The 15,077-nt window shown below is 39.0% G+C and overlaps 1 protein-coding gene across 3 annotated transcripts in view; it reads right to left on the bottom strand.

Moving 5' to 3' along the window:
- Positions 1-15,077, bottom strand: part of LOC107724469 (mannosyl-oligosaccharide 1,2-alpha-mannosidase IB-like) — a 118,728-nt gene that overhangs the window by 32,231 nt on the left and 71,420 nt on the right. For 2 of the 3 annotated variants that reach the window (XM_016533427.1, XM_016533429.1), the window contains one exon: positions 1,091-1,205. In XM_016533427.1, the coding sequence (XP_016388913.1) occupies positions 1,091-1,205 (115 nt within the window). Of the gene's footprint in view, positions 1-1,090; positions 1,210-15,077 lie in introns of all 3 variants that reach the window. The other variant, XM_016533428.1, reaches the window with a different exon arrangement.

Genomic DNA, 15,077 nt, shown 5'->3' with positions numbered 1-15,077 from the left:
CAAAATCACCTTAGATAAACGGCAAAAGTCAACAGGCTTTTCAAAATCCAAAATATTGCCAAACAGGCGCTTTTGCATCTCGTTTCGAAACTAAATCATCCACCATCGTCTTGTCTGTCTCACCCCACTCTTCTTGTCAGTCAGCTCGACTCACTCTCCTCACTGGATGAATGAAATCTGATCTGTGATGTGACTGTCGTTCGGCATGCTGCATTGAGCAGCCGCGTTCAGTTTTTAATTGTAGTGTCTGTTCTTTTACTGAACTAAATGATTTTTATTACTATAAAAAATCTAAACGACGGTGGGGGTCGGTGCTGCGGTGGGCAAGTGACGTAACCGGTGTTGCGGCTTAACACCGGTACCACCGTCAGCACCGTCTATCACGGCAAGCCTAGGCCCCTGGGGCCACTCGCCGGCCCCCGCTCCATTCTCTGACGTCTCTTTTGTCTGCCATTTTTTCCTCAACATCACCGGCTAATTCCGGAGGCAGAGCGGTTCACATTGTTTCCATGGCGCCAGTCTTGTCTCCTGGATACGGTGATGTGTCACATCAACTCAACACGTTTTCCACAGAGTGCCACCACAATCTGATCAAAACCTGAAAGATGCACACACGCTGAGGACTGAAGTCTTTGAGGGGTCACGGGGTGTTGAATGACTGTTAATACAGCTGTGTCAGCTGGCTGCCAAAGTATACAGCTTACCACTGTGAAATAACAGGAGTCCTGAGATATAACTGTGTCTGCAAACAAAAACAGACGCGCTTTGCCTCCAAACCGACAAAGACAAGTGTTGTTGGTAAGCATGTGTGTGTGCATTCCTACTGTGCCTTGGGGATTTTCCTTATGAAAAGACAGTGCTTTTCCCTGCTCACATTCCATGAGGTCGTAAAAGTATCTGGTGTCAGGGTTGCCATGGTTTGGTGTCATTTGCAGACATCCTGGCATCCAGTTTATTGGGTGAGGGGACTGTGGCGATTTGTTAATCTAATGAAGAACTGATTTGTTAAATCAAATGAAAAATTGTGTGTTTGATTGGTCCAGACGCTACAGTGTGTATGTGTGTTCATGTCCGAGTCTTGGCCACTTACCACACTGAAATCCAAGTTTTGCTCGATCCACTCCTGGCCATCCTTAAACTCATCGTGGAGGCCCATTATGTAAAGGGTATCCAGGGCGTCTACTATAGTGGCCCCCATCTGGGAACTACCTGCGGAGAGGATGTAGATATTAACATTTACTGAATACATATGCACCACAGTAATTAAAAAGTAGACAAACTTATAGTTACATAATCGGGCCAGTCTGATGCAAGCAATATAGAGAGCAGAGCACAAGAAGGAAAACAGACCAAACGCAACACTATGGCTCAATTAAAAGTTTGGGGGTCAAGTAAGATTTTTTTCTTTTTTGAAGGGAATTAATTTTATTCAGAAAGGAAGCATTCAATTACAAAATATTTACACTTTCTACATTTCTTTTTCTTCAAATAACTGCTGTTATTTTGAGCTTTGTTCATCAAACAATCCTGAAAAAAAACTATCACTGTTTTCACAAAAATATTAAGCAGCACAAACCGTTTTAAAACTAAAATTTTAAAATTCAGCTTTTCCGCTATAGGAATAAATTACCTTTTAAGATATATTGAAACAGATACTTTTATATTTTAAATTGTAATAGTATTTCACAGCATACATTTTTTACTATATTTATGAACAAAAATATAAAGCCTTTAAAAAACATCTTAGAGATCTTAGAGATAACCAAACTCTGAATGGTAGTGAACTGTTTATATTTCCAGAGGACATTGAAGGAATAATTATGATGCTAAGTATGAGATAAAAGACTTAACATTTAATCTATATACTGATAATCTCAATGAACATTGAGTCAGTGAGTTGAACCCATGAAATGAATAATTTGTGAACTAACTGATCTGTGACTAACTGATTCATTGGAAAAGATCTGATTCAAATGAATGATTCAGACATCACTACTATAGTGCATTGCGAAAGTATTCATACCCCTTAATTTTTTTACATTTTGTTTTGTTGCTGCCTTATGTTAAACTGCTTTAAATTAGTTTTTACACTCCATACACCATAATTGTCAAGCAAAAAAACTGGTTTTTAACATCTTTGCAAATTTATTAAAAATAAAAAACTAAAATGATTCCATTGCATAAGTATTCATACCTACCCATATCTGGGACAGTTGAAATTTAGCTCAGCAGCATTTTTTAGTTATATACTTATGCAATGTACTTATTTCAGTTTTTTATTTTTAATAAATTTACGAAGTTGTGACAATTCTGTTTTTGCTTTGTCAGTATGGTGTATGGAGTGTAGATTGATGTGGAAAAAAAGTAATTTAAAGAAGTTTATCATAAGGCAGCAACATAAAATGTAATGTAAAAAAAATGAATACTTTCGCAAGGCACTGTATGAATCAGAATGCACAGAAGGCTGCTAGCGCAAATATGCTGAAACTTTGGGCCCTATTTTAACGATCTAAGCGCATGGTCTGAAGCGCAAGGCACAGGTGCACATAGGGCGTGTCCGAATCCACTTTTGGTAGTTTAACGACGGGAAAGACGGTCGGCGCACCCGGCGCATGGTCTTAAAGGGTTGTCCCTATTCTTTTAATGAGTAATGGGTGTGTTTTGGGCATAACGTGCAATAAACCAATCAGAGTTTCATCTCCCATTCCCTTTAAGAGCCAGTTGCGCTCGTGCCATGGCGGATTTGCTATTTACACAGCGGAATTTGCAAGCACAAAGACTGAACGCATCTCCAGAGAGGAAACGGAGCTGCTCGTGTGCGAGCAAATAGATAGCCTAATTCTGATACATGCAATGACTATCCATTATGACATGTAGGCATATTTATATTTATGTAGCCTACACAATAATAATCTTTTAAACTGTAATCCTTTAAATTTTAATATTTGGCATGTTTGTGTGCTGCTGCGCGTCCCTGTGTGTGTAATAAGCAGAGTGCATGCGCATTGTGGACCCACCTATAGGCGTATATTACTAACGAGCTCTTTAAATAACAAAAACTACTGCGTTGACTTTAGACCAGGTTTTAGTTGGTCAATGGCGCAGTCTATTTCAATTGCCTCAAAATAGCAACGCGCCAACAATGCGCCTGAACACACCTCGTTTTCAGACCAGCATGCCCACGAGCACACAAATGGGAGCATATGCATTTGCTATTTAAACAACGTGGCGCAGGACGTGAAAATGATAACTGCGTTGGGCTGAAACTAGCAAAAAACACTTGTCGCGCCTGGCGCCGCATTGCACCGAATGTGTGATAGGGCCCCAAATCTTTAATACAATAATTTTGTATTTCTGTTTAACATTTAATTTTTCCACAAATCAACTTATTTTTTAAAGATTTATTTTTGACATTTTTGCCTTTATTATGATAAGACAGATCAGAGCTGACAGGAAGCGAAGTGGGAAAGAGAAAGAGGGGTATGATCGGGAGAGGTCCTCGAGTTGGGATTTGAACTCGGGACGCCCATAGCGCAACGGTGCTGTATGTCGGCACGCTGTGCACAAAGCTATCGGCACAGACTAAACAACCCTTTTAAAGTTCCAGCTCATATTTCAAGAGTACTGTTATCCCACAAATAAAACTAATCTCAAGAGTGGAAAATTGTTGAGAGATGCTGTGTGGCATTTCACTCTCTCTCTCTCTCTCAATCTGTAGAACCGCAGTGTTATCATTATCATTATTGTCAGGAACTCTAAAAATACCCATCAGCCCTCAGACTCGTAGCTCTTCTAATCTGTCCAGACTGCTGCTTCAGCTTGTACAGAGGCACCGCAAATGGCCCCAGCCTTTCATGAACCACAAATACTTTTGCTTTTCATCCCTCTTTTTTATAAGACTTGAATCCCTTTCCTCTTACGTCATTTAAGGGTATAATATCTTTACTGCCTTCCTCTATCACCCTGTCCATTTTCTTTTCATTTTCAGTGTTTTTATATATCTGTAAAGTGAGTCCCTTCCTATTTGACTATGGCACCATCACTAAAGATGAATCCCATCTATGACTTCACTTTGAAATAAAATAAAATAATAAAATAAAATAAGTTGCAACCCAAGACCCACAGAACTGGCTACACATTCATCCCTCACTGCCTCATTTCCAGTCCCATAAATACACTGCCCATCTTGAGTAAAATCCACACTCTCTGGCTTTCTACTGGACTTGAAATCAGGCCTCATCATACTGAATGAATCTTGATTGTCATTTACATAAGGCTGGCATTTCTGGATGCCAGACTTTTCTGGTGTTAATCAAATTGGACTCAAAGTTACTTGGGGAATTCCAATGGCAATCAGTCCAAGCTCCTCTCTCCGCTTCCTACAAGCCATCTCTCCATCCCACGCTCCCTCACTTTGTGTCATCCATGCCAATTTCATTTGGCGACAGATTGCGATTCTAATATGAATGCAGACGTGGCAGCCGGTGTGATGATTTCATTCTTCGGATTCAGTCTCATCTTGAGAGAAAACCAGCAGAGAGGTTCTCAGTAGTAGAGAGGTTTATTTAGTTAAATGCAGGCGTGTTTGTGAATGCGGGTACTTATGTATACAAAAAAGGAGATCTTTACTTTGTTGCATCTCTAAGCCAAAGGCATGAGTCAGAAGGCTTTCTCCCTCTATCTGTGTTGTCTCGGGGGTTTATCAAGGAAATGGAGAGGGGGAGAGAGTCAAACCCTCTCCATAACTAATAGTTTAATAGTGCCCACCATTTCTGCTGCCACTGATTCTCCCTGGACCCTGACTGCAACATCTGCTGCGCTCATCAACAAACTGCCATGGCTAAGTGTGTGCGAGAGAGAACAGTAGAAAGAAAAGACAGAGTAAAGAAAAAGAGACATTAGACCATATAGACAGAATTGTGAGAGATTTTTCTCTTTTTTTATCCATACTATTTTTCAGAAGTTATTGCGCATTTTGCATTTATGCACAAATTGCATTTGTTTGCAGCCTTGGTGAGAATATAAAAATCTTTCTGTAATATAAATATTACAAATATTAAAATAATTGCAAAATGTATTTATTTTCAATATTCTTTGATTAATAGCTAGTTCAGAAGAACCGTATTTATTTGAAGTAGAATTCTTTTGTAACATTATAAATATCTTTACCACTGCTTTTGATCAATTTAACGTGTCCTTGCTAAATAAAAGGAACAAAAAACTTTATCCCATAATACAAACTGGCTAAACTAAAGAACTATTTAAAGATTGTAACATTGCCTGACCAGATTATTTAAAGCACTTTTATACTGCTTCTATGCTTCAAGCAATTACGTCACAACAGTACAAATGAGATCAGACCTCCAGAAAGACCTACAATTAAAATCAAACAGTTCCAATTTTAACTTAAAGGGGTCATATGATGCGATTTCAAGTTTTCCTTTCTCTTTGGAGTGTTACAAGCTCTTGGGGGAGCGATGTAATTTCCTCATTATCTTCAGCTGGGATGTTCCCATGACAACGCAGCACGGTGTCCATCAGCGAATAAAAAAATAAACATTTAATATTTTTAAAAGTTTTATATATATTGTTTTTTATATATTATATAGCATATTTTAAAAACTTTTTAAAATATAAAATGTATGTTTATTTGCAACAGTTATGCTAACAACAATAAAAGACATTTATGACAGTAAAACAGCGACATCTGCTGACGGACACCGTGCTGCGTTTTCACGGGAACATCCCAGCTGAAGATGAGGAAATTACATCGCTCTCCTTTGCCAAGTGCATTCCAAACGACTACATAATGGAATGCACGTGCCCTGCTCACTCCAAAGTCCAAAGAGGATAGAGATGATCACTTCCATTTGGAATTTGCCCATGAACCGTTCGGTACACGATATGCGTACCGTTACACCCCTAATATATACATATCTATGGTCTACACTGGATGCGGTGCGGCATGACACGACACGACAAATCCCCGACAGAAAACTGCTGCTGCGTTCTATTCATGACGTATTGACACAAATTTCAAATGATTTTCAACGGTCGCTTTGTCGCGTCCAGTGTACTAGACAGACTTTAGCTGTTGCGGCGCAGACACGGTGTTACTCACCTATCGAGAAGAAACAAAGCAACCTCGGCGTCCGATCGCAGGCCTTCCACTCCTCGAGTTCTCTCCAGCGCTGGAAAGCTGATCCGATATTCCATTTTCCTCTTTTGTTTTTTATACGCCATCTCTATGTTTCTGTCGCTCGGCTCGGCTAATGTCTGTCCAGTGCACTGAACGCTCTCTCCTCCACATCATGAGTAGACACGCCCCTTACTGCTGATTGGCTACAAGTTTGTTTTGCTATTCGGCCCGAATCAGTTTTCTAAAGCGTTTTTGAAAAATTGCTAACCCCACCTTTAAGTATCTGCAAGGCACGTACTACATGGGTTTGAACTAAACACCATAAAACCTAATTGCCTTGTGGCTCTATTCTGTATGCAGCATCTCTCTCAAGGAATGTTTTATGATGGCCAATTTGTACTCCATAAAGTGCATTGAGACCAAGCGCATAAAGAAAAAAAAAACATTTCCAGTGCAATTTCTACAAATGAGTCATGAGGCCAAATGCAATGCTGAACTCTAGATAACAGTCAATTGTTTAGCTGGTGAACACAGCTGCAGTGATTAGATGCTTTTTAGATGCATATGATACAAGTAACCATAAATGCAAAGTTTCAGCATTTTGCAGGGTCAAGTCATCACACTCCCGGTAAATCAGTGCATGATGAAACCATTGCTGAAAAATGCTGCCTTCAAGGGAGTACACGGAGGTAGAAAGGTAACAAGACACATTTGAATTCAGTGTTTTTGCAACATCCTTGTTGGTGGAACAAATAAAAATGGCATCTGAAGGAGTGGTTTTATTTATAAATGTTGTTTCTTCCAATTTATTGCTCAATTTTTACCAAGTAATAGGCATCGTAGTGATGAAATATTTGCTTGGTTGTTTCTAAAGCTCACTTGAATTAGTTCTAGACATGACATTATGATTTCTTAAAAGCCTGTCGTCTTTTCTGTCTATGCCTTTGGTGTCCGAGGTTCTTTATCGCATTACGACACGCATGTTAGGTATTGCCGATTATTTCAGACGGACAACTTGCCTTTTCCCCAAGACACTTAACTTTGCTGATGCTCTTGAAATGAAAATCCAACATTAATTTCAAGCTCCAGTGCAGTTAACGCTCAGGATATTAGATGAACTTTTTAAGGTCACAAACTTATTTCTGCATTTCCCCTCCTCGAGAAATCTGAGCAGCACAAAGAGAAAGCATCTGAAGCAGAACACAAAACATACTGTATATTCTGTCCAGATAAAACGCTGCACTGTCAGAAGTGATCACCTTCAATCGTCAGACTGGCCCACTTGAGCTCATGTCCACAGACACGAGCAGTGTGTTGTCTGGGGGCGTGTACATTTGCTGGAAGCTTTTGGCTGTGTTTTTCCATCATTTCTGCATTTACCTTTATTTTGTACAGTCTTAGCCATTACTTATCCGTACAGGCTCAGATTGCAAACCCACTGGAGTGTGACTGAAATTGTGGGTTCTGCAAATGAAACTACAGGCTCTGCGGATCTTGGCTAGTGGAAAGTAGTAGCGGGATTCATATTGGGAATATAAATATTGAGACAACGCAATACTGGAAAGCTTGAGTGTGTGTACTGTGAATTTGATGTGGTTGAAGAATTCTTTTGAAGACTGGTTTATTGGAAATGGAACAAATTACATATCTGAATTGTACGGTTTCCTGAGGATTCTTTCCTCTTGTATTAATCCCATTCTAATTTTCGCTTGTGATTTTAAAATTACATTGCTGAATACTACCGGCCTCAATTTGCCAAGACGTAGCTGTGAAATGTCACGCACTGATATTAAAGGAAAAGTTCACTGAAAATCATGTTTAGATCCTCACCCCAATTAAGTGTGTTAGTGAAGGAATTAAATCATGTTTGCCTCATCAAGTATCACGGTCACCATTAAAGCTAATGAACAGCTCACGGTCTACAGTTACATTACGAATTCTGATTTGATACAGTAAAATGCTGAAGCTTATTATTAGCAGTGCTTGCAATTGCTACAGCTTATACTTAAGGTTAAGGGTTTGAATGATCCTTAATTTATACATTTAAATTGCAGCGAATAATGCACAGAATCATTAGCACTACAGACAATGCACACATTCACAAACATTACAGTAAGATTTTAAAAAATGTTTTTTTTTTTTTGTTTACTTCAATATATTTTAAAATGTAATTTATTCCTGTAATTGCGAAGGTGAATTTTCAGGAGCCATTACTCCAGTTTTTAGTGTCACATGATCCTTCAGAAATCATTTTAATATGCTGATTTGCTGCTCAAGAAACATTTATTTTTTAGTATTTTAGTGGAAAGCATGATACACCTGTAAGTATTTTTAATGAACAGAAGGTTCAAAAGAACAGCATTTATGTGAAAGACATTTTGTAACAATGTAAAAGTCCTGGCTGTCACTTTTGATCAATTTAATGAATCCTTGCTGAACAAAAGCAAAACAATAAATAAAATAAATACATTTTGTTGACCCTAAACTTTCGAACAGTCGTAGATATGTAGTAAAAAACAGAAAAAAGGTACTAATAATGACTCTGCAGCAGAGCAAATAACAAAGAATAATAAAAAATAAATCTACAGAAAAACAGAATTAATGACCATGACTCTCCATTAGCTGGTGTGCAAGTTTTTATAAAGTTGGGTGCACACTTTTGTTTTTTTTTCTGTCCTTGACTGTTGCTTGTTAGATTGTACACAAAACCCAAAGAGGCATCTTGGGTAAAACCAAAGGCAGACAGTAGAACATCAATGGTCTTTTAAGTCAGACTGTAAGATATACATCATAACTAAGATTTTCATGACTGACAGTGTAGACTGTCCATTTTAAGTTACCAGTTGATGGCCAGTCTGTTGTCCTAATTTACACGTGAAACTGAAATACTGCAGCACAAACCCAAGTAAGTCCTTGCACTAATGATAACGGTCTAAAGCCTGGAGTCAGATGTGGCTGGGCAAAAGCAGTCTACATGGTTCTTTACTAGACAGCTGTCAGAACAGACACACTGCAGGACTGTGACCCACAATTAATGACATAGTACTTTTAAGGTCAAGATAAATCGCTATGGCATTTAATGACATCCTCAAACTAAGCATTACAAGATTATTTCTCTATGACCAGATGTTTCGTGACTTTAGCTCTTAAATTTGTCTAAAAGTAAAAAATTAACAAAATAAATGATACAGTAAATAAAACAGAAAAGTATTAAATGGAAAAACAACTAAATATCACCATGTACCCAATACAAGACATTTTACTGCATGTCTAAGGGCAATTCTTAGGCCCCAAAAGATGTTACCTTTAAAAACTTCTTGTACCAACTGAATAATTTATTTTTCTGCAATCTAAACAGAGTCCGCCTGCACTTTGAAAGAAAGTTTGAAGGCCAGGTGCTGCCATGTGCACTTTTCACACTATAACTAACACACACATACAATCACAGTCCATGTACAGGTGCTCAGGTCCAAATAACACATCGGCACTCAAGTCACGTACATTCAGCTCTCAAGGGCACACTAGTGTCTGTCTGTCTCTCATGATCTCTTAATGAATAACTGCACAGACATTTCAACAGCTTATTTCCATCAGCACGTCTCCTTTCTCACCAACTCTCTGCCTCCCTCCTGCAGTCCTCTATCTCCGCTCTGCTTGTAATTTGGTGTTTGCTGTGTGCTGTGCTTGCTGTCAGTCACTGTAAGTGGCTGATGAATATTTACCGAGTCACAGCACTTTGATGAATGGCTGTAGTGGTGATGCCGAGGGAGAGGAGTGATCCCTGTTTCTCAGACACACAAGACTCTTGCACCATTTTAATGCTGCAGAGACTCATGGTGCACGGCACTCTCTGAGTTAGTGTGGCAAGGACAGGGTCGGTATCGGTGGAGGAAAGTAACAGACTAAAAAAAACTGCAATGCCACTAACTTAACATTTTTCAGTAGCAACACTTCAGCTCAGCAATTTTCAAATCAGAGCAGCTTTTTCAGTAAACGGCTACTATTTCAAGCAATTAATCGCATGAGAAAATGTCATTATTTTGAATTGATTTTTAAAATATACTAAACATTACATAAAAAAATTCACCAATAATATAAATATTAATTAAAGGCACAATATGTAATTTTCGCCGCTAGAGGGCACGTAGTTTGATGACGCTGTAACTGAGTGTGGAATCATGGGAGGTGTCGTCTTCATCCCCACAGCCGATGCAATCCGACGGGACTCGGGCAGAAATCATGTTCATGGATGAGCTAATGATTTATTAACATAGTAGAATGAAGCAGGGTGAGGCTGAAAGCCGTCGAAGCGAAACGACCAGGAAACCGGAAATCGAGGGGTTATGACATAATTGGCAGGCGACACAATGACACTATGGACACGGTCCGTGTCACTAGTTAAAATAGCTTATTTCTCTGGATTTATACATTCTTCGAAAAATTTAGGATAATGTAATTACACAAGTCAGCAAAATATATAACACCGTTCTAGTGGTTTTTGGATATTTTAATAAAAAAAATCTTACATATTGTGCCTTTAAATAGGAAAATGTATCAGTACATTTTGACGCATTTAATAACTTAATTATACATTGCTTATGTGCCAAACAAATATTGCTGACTGACAAATGGGATGTACAATTAAGTAAAATATAAAAAATACAAAATAATTGTTAAAAATTAAAAAAGTAGTAGTAGTATATTTTTATACTTTACCCAGCAAACAAACAAGTTATATTACACAAGATGTTTTACATTAACATAAAAATTCAAAAACTTTTTCTGGCAAAATTATACAATTACAAATAAAATAAAAACGTATAAATACAGTAAAATAAAATTAATTTTAGCTTGAAGGGTTGCTATATTTTCAAAAGTGTGTCTTGTCTGTATTTATTGCTGTCAAGGTATAAGCAGCTTACCCATCACTGCTAGCTATGCTATGACTTTCATTCCACTTTTTCTTCCTGTTAAACTCCATCTTCCATTTCTTTTCTGACTCCTTACCGTGCGTTCACCCCGCCGCCGTCGAGAGCGTCAAAGTGGCCGGAAGTCATTCATTTTCAATGTGAGCCAGCGTCGAGCAGCGGCGCGACGCGTCTTGGACGGTGAGGGCATCGAGGAGAGTTAAAATCAGGTCAACTTTATGGTAATGAGTTATGACGCTGTTCGGCGGCAACCAATCGGAACGTAGAAGTCCACCGCTTGAGAGGATTCCAGAGAACGCAGTCCTGTAAACTTTGGTTCCGGCCACATTAGTTCCCAAGCAAAATGGAGGAGAGGTTGATTATTGCTGTGGCGGGTTTCCCAATAATCTACGACGTGTCCCTGTTTGCGAACAGGGACATAAATTAAAAAAATTATGCGTGCACCAAGGTGTCTGAGATTGTTGGTGTTCCTGGTGAGTTGCTGATGTGCTTTAATGTTATAGTAGTAATAATCTAATGATATAATAAATAATAGTATAATAGCAGTCTGCACAAGATCAACAAGCTTGTTTGCTTTGCGGCCCCTTTAAATACAAGATAAGCATTCGATCTACGTCAGAGTATCCACAAATCGTTCTACAGTGTTGTTGGCAGGGCGGCCAGTGCGATTTTTGACGCTCTCGACGGCGGCGGTGTGAACGCGCAGTTAGTCTTTTGTTTCTAGGTCTTCTGTTTTATGTCAAGGGCTTACGTGCATTCCTGGTGGACTGCACAGAACCAAATTCGTGTGATTTCCCACTTGCGCTTGGCATCTTCTCATCTATTAAAAGTTTAATCCCAGGTAGAGCAGGAAAAGCAGCAGGAATCGAGCTGGAATCAGTCAGTCGGGAGCGTTTGTAGCATTTTCTTTCTGTGCCAGCTGGAAACATGCTAACTCAAAGTAAACCTCGTAGCACGAAACGGAGAACAATAAATAGTCACTTCAGAACGGTGCTGTGGGCTTTCCCTCTGCATGATATGGATGTGCAAAAGTACAGATTTTCAAAAATAAATCATTGGTAGGTTGCTTGAACATCGACTCAACAAAAGGCCCTGTGAAATTAGGGTGTCCTGACATCTAGATGAACTAGTTGATGCTACTAATCTAGGCGACCATCAAGACTCATTAATACTGCATGCTTGCCCTAAAAGCTGTGGAGAGGACTATGAATCTCCTTGAAGTCGCAGACAGCAGTTTTCTTCAGAAAAATGCAGCTATGAAAGAGGACATCACACAAGATCTGTAGGCTATACACACGTATTCACATGATTTATGGCACTACGCCTCGCGTGTGACACAAACAGTCCTACATTTTGCGCATACTAATTTATGCATCGTGAGTAGGGCTGGGTATGGTTAAAATTTTTTCGATATCGATACCGATACCGATACCTTTACTTCGATACCGGTTCCTGAACAGTGCTGCAGGCTTATTGGCTCACTGACGCTGATGAGATTAACCCCTTAGGTATCGAAATTTGGTACTGAACGACAAGACGTGTTTTGATACTCGATGGTATCGAGGCAATTCGGTCGGTGCCTAAAAAGTATCGAACTCGATACCCAGCCCTAATCGTGAGTTCTGTTCTCAAAGAATCCATCACCTCAAACTCAGATGGCAGAGCTGGCACAACCTAACTTATTGAATGTGTTTGCTGTTTGCAGGAAGCGGTCTACTGACTGAGGTCTAGACTTTCGCAAGACTCAAGCAAGAATGCAATATTTTTCATTGATTATAAATGGTATCATTTAAACATTATTTAATTGAAATAATGTTTCTTTTTTTATTAATATTTTTGGTTGTCTAAATTCTCTAGTTTGTATATTAGTGTAGAATAAACTGTTCCGTTGTGGTTAGTACTGTACAAGCGCTCAGTGAAAGGGGAACCTGTCAGATTTCCAAAAAAGGCAAATAGCAGGAGCGTCTGTAACTATAACCGCCCAACTGTTTGGTGTTTCGAGAACAACGGTCACAATTATGGGTACACAAAGCATGGCAAGACATCAGCGAAGAAGAAAAGTGTCTGAAAACTCAAAGTGAATGATAGAGACCATTGAACACTCAGAAGGATTTTGTCCAAACAACACAGAACTACTGCAGCAAAAGTGACTGCAAACTTAAATTTTCACCTTGAAGAAACCGACCACAGAGAGCTTCACAAAGCCAATATTCAAGAAAGAGCTGCTATTACTAAAACATTAATCACACAGAACAATGCTAAAATGTGAGAAAAAAAAATATGGTGATCATAAAATCTGGACAGCTGGAGCACCAAAATGAACTTCAATATCTGCCCTGGCCACACAAACCACCTGACAATCACCTGACTTGAATATTATGTAATACATTATGCATAGTTTTGAAGAGAAGCAGATTCCCTCCTTCAACATCTCTTAAACTCATCTGGAAGATGTTCTGATTAACAACATTCCACTGTAGAGTATTCAAAAGTTGTATGCATCTATTCTAAGAAGGCTGGAAGCTGTATCAAGAGGCAAATGGTGGTAAAACACCTTAATAAAGAAATACAGCCAATTTCCCAAGTGTTCACATTTTTTTCTAAAATCAGTGTATATATATTTATTTATATTCAATCAATTAAATGATGTTTGACTGTGAAGCTGGTCAGTGATTAAAATTACCTTTACATTTTATTGTATCCCCCTTTAAGCATGTGTTCATGTTCGATTTTAGATTGCCTATTAAAGCTACTGAAGTTATCCGGGCAAAAGGAGCAAGTGGTTGTTTGTTTTTGTTTTTTTGTCAATATTCTTACTGGATTAATATTAATGACATAACACAGCATATCTACTGGGTCGCATTTACACTGCAAGGCCTAATTCACAGATCCAATATTTTATCAAATCCAATCATTTGTGCTGTTTACATTCACTTAAGACTGATTGTGTTTGTCAGTACAACGCCAAGAAGGGTATTTTTACCAATCTGTGCATTTCATATTACTATACTGTATAAATTCTGGTATGATTAGATCTTTTTAACTTTAATATTGACTTACAACAATCTACAAACACTAGTTAAACCAGGACACATAAAACTCCCCACAAAAAGAACATAAAAATTCCCTCTTCAAGTACAGTCACACATTTCAGAGACTAAATGAGCCTAAGCTATAAAAATTACATCTGCATTGTTCTCTGAAAAGAGGCCATTTGAACACAGACAGATGAATACATTACAGGCTTTAGCAGAAACGTGTCTAAGTGAGACATTTGGAGGAAAAACGCATGACTAACTGTCTAGTATTGCGCACACATCAGCATTTAGCACGTGCTTGGGCTGTATTCTGCCTTAGTGCACTGCACAAAACTGGCAAACTTAGCACGCAGATTACAAAAGCCTAAACCCCAGTGTTAAACTGCTTTGTCTCTGCATTGCAGGAGAGGCTAGCGGTGCTTGGCACCTGCCTGAGCCGAGCCGAGCCACGGTCGCCCCTCTGCAGTCGTTTATGAAGTCACCACGGAGAAGACAACATGCCCTAGGCCTCATCCCCACCACTCATTAAATCATTAACAACACAGTGGGTCACGTACTGATGGATCTCTAGACCAAACCCACACACACACACGCCAAGAGCACTAAACTGACATGCTGAAAAGCTGTGTATACTTCCCCATGTTCTCCACAGTCAAACAGAAAATCACATGCATCATTAAGGAAATATTAACCACCTAGGGAACGCAACTCGTTGGGCAGCACCGAGATGCATATATAATTGGAGATTTAGGCGAGGCTGGTGGCTGATGGGAATTACGCAAATGAGGTCATAAATACCGAAAATGAATGGAGAAGTCAAAAGCACCAGCTGATTGAGGCCATATTCTCTCATTGCAATCCTTTGTCTTGACTAGGGATATGCCGGTATCAAATTTTCATGTTGCGGTTAATTGCTAATGCTTTTATTGCGGTATGCGGTGTTATCACGATATTGAAATTTAGTTTTTTTTT

The sequence above is a fragment of the Sinocyclocheilus rhinocerous genome, unplaced genomic scaffold (genome assembly GCF_001515625.1).
Source record: "Sinocyclocheilus rhinocerous isolate Xijiao unplaced genomic scaffold, SAMN03320098_v1.1 scaffold64, whole genome shotgun sequence".
NCBI lineage: Eukaryota > Metazoa > Chordata > Actinopteri > Cypriniformes > Cyprinidae > Sinocyclocheilus > Sinocyclocheilus rhinocerous.
Note: the sequence above shows the minus strand (reverse complement) of the source record. Positions and strands in the feature narration are given on the sequence as shown.